The 15469-nt window shown below is 43.0% G+C and overlaps 2 protein-coding genes across 3 annotated transcripts in view; both read left to right on the top strand.

The window, feature by feature from the left end:
- Positions 1–278: 278 nt before the first annotated feature.
- Positions 279–15469, top strand: part of LOC139531757 (protein 4.1-like) — an 83235-nt gene continuing 68044 nt past the window's right edge. The window contains exon 1 of one of the 2 annotated variants that reach the window (XM_071328553.1): positions 279–309. The gene's annotated coding sequence lies outside the window, so the exon portion shown is untranslated. Of the gene's footprint in view, positions 310–476; positions 1403–15469 lie in introns of those variants that run through there. The other variant, XM_071328538.1, reaches the window with a different exon arrangement.
- Positions 8762–10169, top strand: LOC139532910 (ABC transporter F family member 4-like). Its single transcript, XM_071331070.1, has 2 exons — positions 8762–8792; positions 8959–10169. The coding sequence occupies exons 1-2, from the start codon at positions 8762–8764 to the stop codon at positions 10167–10169; spliced, it is 1242 nt and encodes a 413-aa protein (XP_071187171.1).

Below are 15469 nucleotides of genomic sequence, written 5' to 3' on the forward strand. Positions count from 1 at the left end.
CTTAGTTATTCAGTAGTGCACGCACCTCCATTTCAATAGTTATAACAGATACTACTCTCCCTGCCGTTGCATTAGGCAGCAGGAGTGACATTTGTCTGAATACAGTAGTCCAGAGGGACAGTAACTGCTTTAATCTCACTCAATAAAGCAACTGGAATTGAGCTCCAACAGCCAGCCCACATATGTTTAACTGACAGTAACCTTGCCCTATGAGGGTTGACCTAAAGCGTTTCCTTAATTTCGCAATAGGGGGCGTGAATGTGTGGAACGCTTGGTTCTATTGTGGAGAGCGAGAGGACGGTTTTGCAGGTGAGGCACTCTCTGCTGAACTGCATTTAGGCTACGGCAACCCGCCAACTAGACATTTCAGAAATAACGGTATTTGTCTGAGCGGATTGTATCAGTTGGCTGTGAGCACAAAAATAGCTACAGGAATCAGGTAAACACGTTTTCAAGTGAAGTACCCTATATAGTTCATTCGGGACGGACTTTAGCGCGTTAATGTTAATGAGAGTAGCCTAATGTCTGTTCGATTTGTTTTGGGTCACTGAGTAATGTTAGTGTGTTTACTGTGAAGCTCTATCGATGAGTGTTTTGAAAGTTTACCTTGTTGCAGGTATACATATTTCCCATTAGAAGTTGTCTAAACATTTTTGAGCGAACTGTATTGCCATATGCGCATTACATTATTTGCGAAAATGACTGGTTTTTACAACAATATCCCACATCCGTGCGAGGGAGATATTACATATATTCCCTTGAATTATGACCATTTCTCCTTTTAGGCTACTGTATTTTACTGGATCAGGTCTCCATGCGTTCAACAGCTGTTGATACAAAGTATCCTGTGCGTAAAGCTTTGAGGATAGACATATGGCTACTGTATTCTACATCTGGAATTCATTCTCCAGTCGCTGTAAGCTACTCTGTAGAATGGTTTCATTTTGAAACAGCGAATAACACGTTACTTATTTTCATGCATACTGTAATAGTGAATATATTAATATCTGCAGCAGTACACCGGTCTTTGGCAGTAGGCTGTAGGGAAAATATTCGATTTCAGTCTCTGCAGTCAAGAATGTTAATGTGCGGTGATTGTCGTGTACAGATGGCTGGCTTCACTGCAGGCGCGTGCCACTGTCAAAAACATTGGCGCCTGTTTTGATTGGAGTTTGGAATGAACACTGCTGTAGGCCTACAAATATTGATGTAGCCTAAATTATTACTGTTTTACAAATGTTATACTGGTGTAGCCTATTTGATCTCAAGGTTATGTTGGTTATGTTTTGCACTTTGAGTGTTGGACATCTTATCTTTTATTACATTTTTCCCCCCACATCACTCTGGATCAACTTGAATGCAATTCTGGATGGAACCTGGCTGTGCTGTATGAATTATCATGGTGAGTACAAATAAATACTTCCTACATTTTCACACAAAAGGAATATAACCTGTTGGAGGGGTCTGCCCTTGTCAACTATCAACACATTGTGGGACATTTAAGTCTACTGTAGGCTACAACTGTTAGGCTCCTTTGCGATTGCCAAATGCCTTGGAGGCTATAAATGCATAGCCTAGCCTACCCCAGCAAATGGCATTGCAGGTATGACTCGGAGAGAGTTGAATTGGGGTGAATTGACTACAGCCAGGATGCCGAAGTGCATCCCTTCCTTTTGCTATGGCAAGGACAGCCTGTTCTGTTTGGGTTTTAACCTACCGGTATTTGTCTCGTATTTAATCTTCCGAACCCCCCAAAGCTGTGGATTAACCACAGCAAATGTCAGTCAGCACTAGAAACACTAAGCTATTAAAATACTACAGAAATGTCTGTCAGTCTTCGGTCTGGCGTGCTGTTATTGTATTTTTTTGTGCAGCTGATACTTCCTATTTATATCGTTGGGCTTCTTCTGTCCATTCCCTAGGGGAAAAGTTCAGTTACTGCTAGGCAGATGTGCCTCTGGTTCTCTCCTCTCTCTCTCTCTATCTCAATTCAATTTAAGGGCTTTTTTGGCATGGGAAACATATGTTTACATTGCCAAAGCAAGTGAAATAGATAATAAACAGACGTGAAATAAACAAAAAACATTTCTACAGTAAACATTACACTCACAAAAGTTCCAGAAGAATAAAGACATGTCAAATGTCGTATTATGTGCAAATAGTTCAAGTACAAAAGGGAAAATAAATAAACATAAACATGGGTTGTATTTACAATGGTGTTTATTCTTCACTGGTTGCCCTTGTGGCAACAGGTCACAAATCGTGCTGCTGTGATGGTACACTGTGGTATTTCACCCAATAGATATGGGAGTTGATCAAAAGTGGGTTGGTTTTCAAATTCTTTGTAGGTCTGTATAATTTTGGGGAAATATTTGTCTCTAATATGGTCATACATTTTGCAGGAGGTTAGGAAGTGCAGATCAGTTTCCACCTCATTTTGTGGGCAGTGTGCACATAGCTTGTCTTCTCTTGAGTGACAGGTCTGCCTATAGCAGCCTTTCTCAATAGCAAGGCAATGCTCACTGAGTCTGTCAGGTATTCTGCCACTGTGTACTCTCTGTTTAGGGCCAAAATATGTTCTAGTTAGCTCTGTTTCTCCTCTCTCTCTCTCTGTCTCTTTCTCTCAGGGAAGTGTTTTCCTGCAATACGATACAACAAAAGCAAAAATAATCCTTATTGATCTGCAGGTATAACTCAGACTCAGCCTCCTTTCCCAGCAGCAGTCATAAAGTGCTCCATTACCAGAATGACTCATGCCTACTGAACAGACAGTTTTCATGTAGCCAAACTTATGGGATGATTATGAATGCTTAAGTGCTATGAAAGTCAAAGTATCAACTCAGCTTGGTAAATATTTGATTGTAATACCCTGGCTATGTCTGCTCCAGTGTAGCTTCCCCCTGCCTTGTAGTTTGGGAGAAAACGACCACTGTTTCAGGTTGTCAGGGCTTTTGTGCATATAGTCTTTTTAATTAAACTTAGGTGCAAAGACCTCTGTACTCACATTACAGTTTCCTGATTATATTTTGTAAAGCAATATATATAGTCGCCCCTGACTGCAAGATTGTTATGCACTGATTAAATAGTTATATTTACTTTTCGAGATTGTAAAATAGAATCTCAGATTGCACTGCACTCTCCCTCTAATATAGAAGCTCATGAAAGAAGGTTAGAAGAACCCTATAGGCTATGCACAATGCATTCCGTAAGCCAGTGGTTCCCAAACTTTTTATAGTCCCATACCCCTTCAAACATTCAACCTCCAGCTGCGTACCCCCTCTAGCACCAGGGTCAGCGCACTCTCAAATGTTGTTTTTTGCCATCATTGTAAGCCTGCCACACACACACTATACAATACATTTATTAAACATAAGAATGAGTGTGAGTTTGTCACAATCCGGCTCGTGGGAATTGACAATGAGCTCTTATAGGACCAGAGCACAAATAATAATAATAATCAATCATTTTGCTCTTTATTTAGCCATCTTACATATAAAACCTTATTTGTTCAAATTGTGAATAACTCACCACAGGTTAATGAGAAGGGTGTGCTTGAACGGATGTACATAAATCTGCAATGTTGGGTTGTATTGGAGAGAGTCTCAGTCTTTTTCCACACAGTCTGTGCCTGTATTTAGTTTTCATGCTAGTGAGGGCCGAGAATCCACTCTCACATAGGTACGTGGTTATAAAAGGCATCAGTGTCTTAACAGCGCGATTTGCCAAGGCAGGATACTCTGTCAGTATCCTAAATCTGGGAGTGGCTTCTGATTAAATTCAATTTTCACAGAACCACTTGTTGCAATTTCGATGAGGCTCTCTTGTTCAGATATCGGTAAGTGGACTGGAGGCAGGGCATGAAAGGGATAACAAATCCAGTTGTTTGTGTCATCTGTTTCGGGAAAGTACCTGTGTAATTGTGCACCCAACTCACTCAGGTGCTTCGCTATATCACATTTGACATTGTCCGTAAGCTTGAGTTCATTTGCACACAAAAAAATCATCCAATGATGGAAAGACCTGTGTTTTGAAGAGCTCCAATTTCTTAATCATAGCCTGAATTTTGTCCCCCACATTGAATATAGTTGCGGAGAGTCCCTGTAATCCTAGATTCAGATCATTCAGGCGAGAAAAAACATCACCCAGATAGGCCAGTCATGTGAGAAACTGCTTGCACACGTATTACCACTCCACTATGTCTCCCTGTCATGGCTTTAGCACCATCAGTACAGGTACCAACACATCTTGACCACTAAAGTCCTTTTTATGTCACAAAGCTGTCCAGTACTTAAAAAATATCCTCCCCTGTTGTCCTGGTTTCCAGTGGTTTGCAGAAGAGGATGTCTTCCTTAATTGACCCCCCATAAACGTAACAGACATATACCAGGAGCTGTGCCAGGCCCGCTACGTCTGTTGACTCATCCAGCTGTAACGCATAGAATTCACTGGCTTGTATGCAAAGCAGTAATTGTTTCAAAACATCTCTTGCCATATCACTGATGCGTCGTGAAAGTGTTGTTTGATGAAGGCATTGTCTGTATAGTTCTTTTGGCCTTTTCCCCCAGCCATATCTGCAGTAGCAGGAATAATTAAGTCCTCCACAATAGTATGGGGCTTGCCTGTCCTAGCCACTCGGTAGCTCACCATATAAGACGCTTCTAGACCCTTGTTATTAATGGGATCTGTTGCTTTTATACATGTCTTACTACTTGAAAGTCATCATAATTCTCGCTCAAAAAAACTCCCGTGACTTATTTTTCAAATTGGCATGTTTTGTTTCTAAATGTCTGCGCAAGAGTGAAGGTTTTATTGAGTTGTGAGATAGTACTTCTGCACATATAACACACTGTGGCTCAGGAAAGGCACTACTCCCAATATAAGTGAACCTCAAATCAATGTAGTTCTTATCATATTTGCGCCTCTTCGATGGTCCAACATCCCTGTCTGTTGTTCGGTGCTTTCCCGGATAAGGAGGCAGTAGCTCTTCGGCTGCATCAGATTCACAACTGTCAGAGTCCACACTAGCTGGGCTAACAACAAATGTAGAATTACTGATGCTAGCATTGGATGTGCTCGTGGAAGCAGAACAACTTGTGTCGTCTACAGGTGCAGGTGTAGTACTGCTGGTAGTAGCAGTACTAGCAGTAGAGCTGGTATGTGTCTCTATGGATGCGGGCCTTACCTTTTTTAACCAGTTATCAATTTTCGAGCAAACGGAATGAGCAGCAGCTACATTTGGCTACATACGCGAGACAGTAACGATTAATGTGATTGGATGTTCATTATTTGACTAGGCTACCTATATTTGACGTTGTGCTGTTATTTCGCTGAATACTAGATTTTTGGCAGTGAAACGAGGTTACTCTGTCATCGAGTGTAGTGTATAAGAGGCGAAGTCAGGTGCAGGAGAGTAGAGTGATGTAAACATGCGCACTTTTATTTTAGTTCCAAAACGAGAGCACTACATAAATCAAATGCGCTCAAAACACGGAACATAACAAAAGTAAAGCGCGTAATAAAACACCACAATAACATGAAACAATTACACACAAAACATGATGGGAAACAGAGGGTTAGATACAAGTAGATTGATTGGGGAAATGAAAACCAGGTGTGTATGGAAACAAGACAAGACAAATGGATATATGAAAAATGGAGCGGTGATGGCTAGAAAGCCGGTGACGTCGATCGCCGAACGCCGCCCAAACAAGGAGAGGAGCCGACTTCAGCGGAAGTCGTGACACTCATGCGAGAAAAAAACCTAACCCAAATGTATAGCCCCGTTGGAAAATATAAATGGACTGTTTGAAAATGTGAAGAAAAAAATAAATAAAAAATAATTGTCCCAGCGCACAATTGGCCCAGCATCGTCCGGGTTAGGGGACGGTTTGGCCGGGGTTGGCCAAAAAATCTTGCCTGTCATCTTAGCTTTAACACAAACGCACACATGCAGGCACAAATGCTACACACAGACATTAACACTCGAAACTATGCCAGTCTACACCAGCAGTACTCAGGGGAGCAGGCCTCCACATCTTGTTTGATATTTTTCCATTGATACTCTCACTGTAATTACAAATCTGCTACATCTCACACTGGCCAAGATCAAAAGTTGATTCCATACGCAATACACTGGTCTACTCAATGATTCAAAGAAACACTTTTTTTTTTAACCTTTAACCAATTGCTTGTGCCTATGTTAATCTAAAGGTTGACTTATTGAAGCATCCCTCACCCTGGACTCAGGGCTATGTTGTATTGATGAGGGGCTTTAAACGTGATGAATGAAACTGCAATGGATAGATGCCCCTATTCACAAAGCGTCTCAGAGTAAGAGTGCTGGTTTAGGATCGGTTTAGCCTTTTAGAACATATTGAATAAGATTACATGGGCAGGGGGGACCTGATCCTAGATCATCACTCCTACTGTGAGACAGTGGGAATACAGGCCCAGTTGTATGTCAATTGCATTGTAAATCAGGCTCAGAAAACAGATGTAGCCTGCCCATTGCCCACTGTGCTCAAACAGGTGGATTCAATGTTGTTTTCACAAAGTTATTTTAATCATGTTACATTGTTATTACAGTGTTTTTACAGTTCTACCAACATGGAAAACAAAATAGTCATCAACAGACATTTTTTGCCTTTTGTACCCAACTTAAAACCAAAGCGCTATAGCTGGCCTCAATATTTGAACTCGTTCAGTTGTTTGTTGACAAGTCTTATCAAATCTCTATCAAAAGTGAACATTGAACTGACATCTGTGCTCAGTGAGTAGGTCTCAGTTAACTCAGTGCTGCTAGGTCCTTATCATACACTGTGTGATGAGTGTTGCGCGCTGACTGTAACAGAAATAATGGTCATCGATGATTAGGTTGTTCATTGACCGTTGTCTGAAATCTTTGGCCTCAAAAGCACTTCTCTTTTATTGATGTAATGGCCATAAACAAAAGCTAATCTCCTGAGTCAATATTCTTCCTTCCTCTATCTCCGGCCTTTTATATCAGGGATTGAAAGATCATTGTTCCAAGTCATGCGGTCGCAATGATAATTACTTTGACAGGGTATGACTAAGTAGCCTATCTTTCGCATGACATTTTCTTATAAAATCCTAGTTTTGGATGATTTGTCAAGTCTTCCCCTGAGTGCATTTACACTGGATTTCTGATATCACGGCCAAAGGTTTCACTAATAGCCGGGAGTGCTGTGTAAAACAGGAAGTGAGCGTGGGTAACAGAAAAGTATGAGGCAGCACTAATGACATAACCTCACTGACAATGTACCACCGTCTGTGGAATGATGCCTGTTATGTATTTAGTGGGGAATGGGTAAACCATTGTATCCTTAGCTTGGGACTTTTAAATGTATCTATACACTCAAATGTCATCCAAAAAGCTTTTCAGTGTCTACACAGCTGCATCAACAGCTTACATAATGAATGCAAATGGGTATTAGATGGCTGTTCATGACAAAAACACGCTTTTCTCCTGCCTTTTATGAGTGCCAGGTCTGTGGAGTCAAAAACTTGATTTCCCTGTGTTTTATATATATTTCCACACTATGAGGTTGGAATAATACTGTGTAATTGTGAAAATGATGATAATGCTTTTTTTGTGTAAGGGCTGTTTGAAAAGACTGCCTGAAGTTTCAGCCTATTTTGGTGGGATGGAGTTTTGGCCTGCCTGGTGACATCACTCCCAGACAGTCCGAACAAAATTCTTGCTTGAGAAATTGCTCTTTGCTAAGAAGCTATTTTTGACCACTTTAACTGAGTAAGGTACTTAATTGTTACCCACTAAGATGATAGGGTTGCCTACTATGTCGAGACACCCGAGTCGAGGCATTTTGAGTGTCCGCTGTAGATTCGACTCTGCCTCAGTGCTGCTCATTTGGCTGGCTGTGCTGTGATGGCTTTCTCTCCAGCAAAGTGTGCCCATTCTTCACGTTGAGTCCACTGTAAAAGTCTGATTGAGGTTTCAGACATCATTAAAGATGATTTTCCTAAAAGTCTGTGTTGAGGGACTGCCAGAGCTAGAGCCCAATTGCTCAGCAAAGCAATTATAGTCTCTGTCATATTAGATAGTGTGCAGGGCAATGGTTGAAAAACAGCCCAATAGACAAGGAATGAAGGCTGGAGCTTTGAAGACGTGTGTGTGTGTGTGTGTGTGTGTGTGTGTGTGTGTGTGTGTGTGTGTGTGTGTGTGTGTGTGTGTGTGTGTGTGTGTGTGTGTGTGTGTGTGTGTGTGTGTGTGTGTGTGTGTGTGTGTGTGTGTGTGTGTGTTCCCACAGCAGATCTGTCAGGTTTGGCTGCATGCCCGCGGCAGGTGAAGGAGGGAACTTGCAAATCAAAACAGCAGACAAACTCCTCTCTCACAAACATGTACAGTGTGTACTAGGTTAGTCAGTTGAGTAGTATACTGAGTCACATACTGAGCAATAGCAATGCAGCACAGCGTTGGATGTAGCAAGCCCAGATCTAGGCTATATTAGTTACTGTAGATCATGTTGTCTATCAGTATACTGTGGATCAGTACCACTCTTTTCATGCTGCTCTTATCTGAGGCATGCCTAACTGAATGTGTGTGCATGTTGTATTGGCCCAGTTCCAGAGACAGAACATCTAGTATAGAAGTCTGTCTCTTGAGCAGGCCTATTTCACAGTCACCACCCTCCATACAGGACTGTAGGATTCCATGCAATTGTCTGTCTAGCTTTCAGCGTGCAGATGCATTCTATAGGGCTGGCACAATTACCGTATAACCATGTATCTGACGGTTATGGATGAAGACCGTCGTGAAAATAAAATAACCGTCATAACCTTTTAACCTTTTTTGTTATTTATTTTTACAAACAGCTGACTGGGCGGCCGGGAATTTGTGTCCGTTTCTGCGGTAACATGGTCTCTTAAAAACGTGATGAAGCGTTGTTGCTCCTTGCTGAAACAAACCGGGTGTTGTAGCAAACAAGCACACAGAGAAAGGTGCCAGCGAGGTGCAACAGCAGAACACAGAGAAAGGTGCCAGCGAGGTGCAACAGCAGAACACAGAGAAAGGTGCCAGCGAGGTGCAACAGCAGAACCCAGAGAAAGGTGCCAGGGAGGTGCAGCAGCAGAACACAGAGAAAGGTGCCAGCGAGGTGCAACAGCAGAACACAGAGAAAGGTGCCAGCGAGGTGCAGCAGCAGAACACAGAGAAAGGTGCCAGCGAGGTGCAGCAGCAGAACACAGAGAAAGGTGCCAGCGAGGTGCAACAGCAGAACCCAGAGAAAGGTGCCAGCGAGGTGCAACAGCAGAACCCAGAGAAAGGTGCCAGCGAGGTGCAACAGCAGAACACAGAGAAAGGTGCCAGCGAGGTGCAGCAGCAGAACACAGAGAAAGGTGCCAGCGAGGTGCAGCAGCAGAACACAGAGAAAGGTGCCAGCGAGGTGCAACAGCAGAACCCAGAGAAAGGTGCCAGCGAGGTGCAGCAGCAGAACACAGAGAAAGGTGCCAGCGAGGTGCAACAGCAGAACACAGAGAAAGGTGCCAGCGAGGTGCAGCAGCAGAACACAGAGAAAGGTGCCAGCAAGGTGCAGCAGCAGAACACAGAGAAAGGTGCCAGCGAGGTGCAGCAGCAGAACACAGAGAAAGGTGCCAGCGAGGTGCAACAGCAGAACACAGAGAAAGGTGCCAGTGAGGTGCAACAGCAGAACACAGAGAAAGGTGCCAGCGAGGTGCAACAGCAGAACCCAGAGAAAGGTGCCAGCGAGGTGCAACAGCAGAACACAGAGAAAGGTGCCAGCGAGGTGCAGCAGCAGAACACAGAGAAAGGTGCCAGCGAGGTGCAGCAGCAGAACACAGAGAAAGGTGCCAGCGAGGTGCAACAGCAGAACCCAGAGAAAGGTGCCAGCGAGGTGCAGCAGCAGAACACAGAGAAAGGTGCCAGCGAGGTGCAACAGCAGAACACAGAGAAAGGTGCCAGCGAGGTGCAGCAGAAGAACACAGAGAAAGGTGCCAGCAAGGTGCAGCAGCAGAACACAGAGAAAGGTGCCAGCGAGGTGCAGCAGCAGAACACAGAGAAAGGTGCCAGCGAGGTGCAACAGCAGAACACAGAGAAAGGTGCCAGCGAGGTGCAGCAGCAGAACACAGAGAAAGGTGCCAGCGAGGTGCAGCAGCAGAACACAGAAATATAATCTATGGCAGCACATGCAGTCAGGAGTGGAGGAGAGAAAATTATAATAATTTTTTTGTCTGTTATTCAGACCATTATTACGGAGACCACGGTCATTTGGCTGGCCAATTTACCGTCATCCAAAATTCCATTAGCGTCACAGCCCTAGCATTCTAGTCGATCTTAAAATGCCGCAGTTAAGACCTTTTTTAATTACGGATCCCGCATGGCTGCACATAGAGGCAATGTTTTTGCTATTGCCTCACAAAAAAAACAGCCACTACTTTTTACTCTGTGTGAGATATTCTATTGCAGTAATTGTCCCTGGTGCCTTCTTCAGCTCGTAGAAATACTTTGTGATTCATCCCCCCTGCTGAGTGAATGCCCTCTGTAGATGCGTCAGTGATGGATTCTGGAAGGGCTTCGCTGAATAGATCTGGGTGTTTTTTCTGAACTTTTTTTTAGCTTTCCCTTGTTAGAATGTTATTAGCATGGATCTGACAAACATTATATAGCTTAAAACCTATCACAGGCAAAGAAGATGTGTGTGGGGGGTGTTGTGTGTGTGTCTGTGTATGTTTGTGTGCACACTAGAGCTGGGAGATATGGGCAAAAATCCATATCATGATAAATTGACTGAATTATCACGATAATGATACATTTAACAATATGTTTGTATAACATTAATGTGTAACATAGTTATTTTTACATTCCCCTTAAAACTACTACTACTGGCCTCCCGAGTAGCACCACGGTCTAATGCACTACATCGCAGTGCTAGAGGTGTCACTACAGATCCTGGTTCGATCCTGGGCTATGTCGCAGCCGGACGCGAACGGGAGACCCATGAGGCGGGCACACAACTGACCCAGCATCGTCCGGGTTAGGGGATGGTTTGTCCGGCTGGGATGTCCTTGTCCCATCATGCTCTAGTGACTCCTGGTGGCGGCCGGGCACATCCACACTGAATTTGGTCGCCAGCTGTACGATGTTTCCTACGACACATTGGTGCGGCTGGCTTCCGGGTTAAGAGAGCAGTGTGTCGAGAAGCAGTGCAGCTTGGCGGGATCGTGTTTCGGAGGAGTCATGGCTCTCGACCTTTGCCTCTCCCGAGTCCGTATTAGAGTTGCAGCAATGGGACAAGACTGTAACTACCAATTGGATATCACGAAGTTGTTGAGAAAAAAGAGTAAGTACAAATAATAATACTGCTACTACTTTGAATGGTGTAGCTTTCAATTGTCCCATTAACACTCATACATTAGCAAACATATTTTATTTCAAATTTCACATATCTCTAGTAAAGGCTACTTTTTGTGGTGAATGATATCTGGTAAATGATGATGGTCGGTTCAGTCAGTGTCGATAACTTTCGGTTTAACCTACCAGCTCAAGTACACGCTTGCATGTTTCTGTGTGAATTTACCTGTCAGTTTGTGTATGTGTGCACATACATGCATGTGTGTGACTTCACAAGTGTGTGTGTGTGCTCCAGACCTGGGTTCAAACATTTATATATTTATTTGTATTACTTTCACTTACATTTCAAAGTATTTTCAAATACAAATATTGAAATATGTGAATACTCCCAGGCATTTCAGCTCAGTTCTGTTTGGTCCTAGGATTATTGTTTGGTCCTATAATGTATTTGGAAACACATATTTGAAAATAGTTTCAAATTGTTGGCTATTTATTGGAAATTATTTGAAAATACTTTCAAATAACTAATAGAAGTAGTTGATTCTGCACCACATTATTTGAAAATACTCAAATACACAGAAGTATTTCAATGACAAATACTTAAATACACATGTATTTGAAGCCAGCTCTGGTGTGCACTTGTCTATATGTGTTTGTATGACTAAGCTTGTGTGTGTACCCGTCGCTAGACTGTGACGCTAAGCTACTTCTCTCCTCCTCGCCATGGGCCTTGTCTGCTCTGTGACTGACTCATCAGCAATATCTCCATATACACACACACACACACACACACACACACACACACACACACACACACACACACACACACACACACACACACACACACACACACACACACACACACACACACACACACACACACACACACACACACACACACACACACACACACACACACACGACCAGCCCGCTATTTCCCGCTTAGATGACCAATTACCACACACCACATTAGCCAGTAGCTATCAGTTAAGGCATCTCTCTCTTTGTTGTATGGCTTTGCATGAATACACGTGTCTGCTTTATGGCGGGCGGCTAGCCTGAGGCGTTTGGACTCCCCCCTGGTCGTGAATAATTTAGGATCTATTTAACCAGTGTGGGGCGGACTCAGGTGCGAGGACAGATAAAGCATCCCACCCACCTACTGCTCCGGTCTTTATCTGTTTCCTAGGGTGCATCTCAATAGTGTGAAGTGACGTCCTCCATCATCCCCTTCTCCTTTCCTCCATATACAGTGACATTCAAGAACTAGACAGGTGAAAGTAAATCGGTGTGCATCATCCATATTGATTTGACTTAGCCTGTGTTTTCAGTAAAGATGAAGGAGAGGAGACAAGGAGAAGAAGCCTCACTGCAGTGGTGTTTTATCAGCCTAACCATGACTTATAACATGGTAATGACATGTAAATAGCCATGTACAGTCAGTTTAATTACAGTGTAGATATCTGTGAGCTTTGCATTTCTAATGGTAGGTGAAGTCCTATAGGCTTCAGGGACTGCATTGTAGCGGAACATGCATGTCACTTAATGGTGGTGTGATGGTTGTATGGAGCCCAGTCCTGTGAAGGCAGGAGAAAGGGTATCTGAGGAGAATTCTAACATACTAGTTCAGCTGCTGGGCCCATACAAAGGATGGATGGGGAAAGCAGGCCAGTCATTGGGACTGCCCTCTGTCTCTCCGCCTGTCTGCCATGTTGTTTTATAGCTCTGTTGCTTTCCCTTCTCACCGTCTAGCGAATAAATCTGTCCCTCGGATGTTACACTTTCTCCCCTGTTCTATATTTTTTTAATAGTTGTAATTTCAATGACTCCGTGGGTTAGAGTGGGGTGATGGCAACGCCAGGGCTGTGGGTTTTGATTCCCGCATGGGCCACACGTAGTTAATGTATCACTGTTTTTGTCAACAGTTTGTAGTCAACAAAATTGATCCTAACCCTCCTGGTTGATCAGATATATCTTGGTGTCACTGATGTACTAATGTGTTTTTCATTTCATTCTTGCATCCATCCTTGACAAAGGGGCACAGTAATGTGCAACAGTAATGTAGGTGACTGTGTTAATTTGAAATCGAACCATAAGCCGTTGGCTGCGAGGGATTGGGGGTTTACTACAGATTAGCTGTAATCCATTGGCTAAATCCCAGTTTTGGACAATGTGTGGCGGATTGGTCATTGCCTGGACTGATTCTGCAGGGTGTGAAGCAACAGCATACTCATTAAGAGCAGCCGGGAGGTGTTGAATGTTGATTGAATGTTGTTAAATGTTGATGACAGTGAGATAGTGCATCTAAACTTGGACCGTGCTAACACATCAGATGGTCTGTGTACAGAGGGCTTATTTTTGTATAGGCTAAGTGATGATATAGGCTTGTAGCTAATAGGTTGACCCTGGAGAGTGGCCCACCAAGCCTTGGGCACCCCTACAGCACCATCACTTAAGCAATAATACATGAGAGGCCATGTGTTATGACATTTTTATCATGGCTGCGACGTGGTCATAGCCACGAGGCGAAGCCGAGGAGACCACCACAGCCATGATAAAAATGTCATAACACATGGCCTCTCATGTATTACTAATATATTATTGGTTTTATAGAATGAGTTACCAGCATTAAAAAGCAACATTCTTTCCCAAACCATAACATTTTCAACAAAACGTGATGCTACATTCACTAACACTGATTGTCAAGTGCAATTTTAGGTGTTCTCTGGTCGTTAGTTCTATTTGTATTGCCTGCCATGTAAATCAAAACTACTCAAGTGCTGGTTGATAGTTCCAGGACTTTGCAGGTTGCTAGGGCAAACAAAAATGGTTGCTATGGAGGCTCTTCCCCCTTGGTAGCTAGCCAACTACACAGCTAACACAATCATTTCAGACTGAAAGGCAGCAAAACTAGCTGCATTTGGTTTAGTTTTACCTGTTTTTCCATCGATTTTTTTGTTGTTGGTATATATCCATTAATATTATACTGATTCATTTTGACTTGAGAAACGCTGCCTGTCTGTCTCGTCCCGACTCCCAACACATTCATTATTATGGAACACAGTGGACATCGAATTTCAATATTGCAACAAAAACGTCAGACATAATTTCTAATTTCTTTTCATAGTGGATATCAAGTTTATAAATTGCATGGCTGGGCAGTGGATCTGTAAAAGTAGTAGTGCGTATAAATTGATTTAGATCTCTCCTACAACCTCTTCACATTAGCACATGGCTATGCAAATAACCTGCTGGCAGCAGATGGATATACCGGTCTGATCAGCAACACATCAATAACGTGAGATGGAATTCTTACGAAACTAAACGAACATAGTGTTGTGCGGACATATTCTCAGGAAACAGTCCTTCAATTTGCCCCACACAGCCGTTATCATGTCTTCTCCGGCGCGCTGGTTAAGTTGCCTGTCAGAACAGCCAGTGATAATATGATTCAGGGCTCCCTTCATCTTCTCTCTTCCGTTATTTCATACTCGTTTCACACACACACACACACACACACACACACACACACACACACACACACACACACACACACACACACACACACACACACACACACACACACACACACACACACACACACACACACAGAGTCTGAAGTGTGATTGGTGATGTGATGGGTTTCTAAATATTTTACTGACTGGTGGGATACTGTCAGGCTAGAATGATTGTGATCTTCAGTGGAACATTGAAATCTTTTGGAGACTAAATATTTGACTTTGTCTCATTGGATAATAGGAGGAATAAACACTGTTTTTACAGATTTGATGGGTTAGGGTTAGATTTGATGTAGTTTTGTATCCCTTTTTGTATCCTTACGCTGTGTAATTAAGCATAGTTTAGTAATTCCATGATATGAAAGCTTAATTGCCCCAATAACTTTCTGTCAACATCACAGTGTAGCCTAATTTTACTCGTTCCCCTCCTTTTACCCTTTTGTAAACACTGTTAGGAGAGATTCACAAAGAGCTCGCCATTGTTGAAATATGAATTCATTATGAGACGCGCTGTTACATTGTCTTTGATTGCAAGATAATTAGGTCTTTGTGGAGTTCTCACTTATTCAATGGATATTTCTCTTGCTGTTGTGGGCCGACTGTG

Source organism: Salvelinus alpinus, chromosome 10 (genome assembly GCF_045679555.1).
Source record: "Salvelinus alpinus chromosome 10, SLU_Salpinus.1, whole genome shotgun sequence".
Lineage (NCBI taxonomy): Eukaryota > Metazoa > Chordata > Actinopteri > Salmoniformes > Salmonidae > Salvelinus > Salvelinus alpinus.

Coding starts and splice junctions, on each gene's coding strand:
- LOC139532910 (XM_071331070.1), top strand. CDS start 8,762: ATGTATCTGACGGTTATGGATGAAGACCGTC. Junction 8,793..8,958: donor GGTTATGGATGAAGACCGTC/GTGAAAATAAAA, acceptor CGGGTGTTGTAG/CAAACAAGCACACAGAGAAA.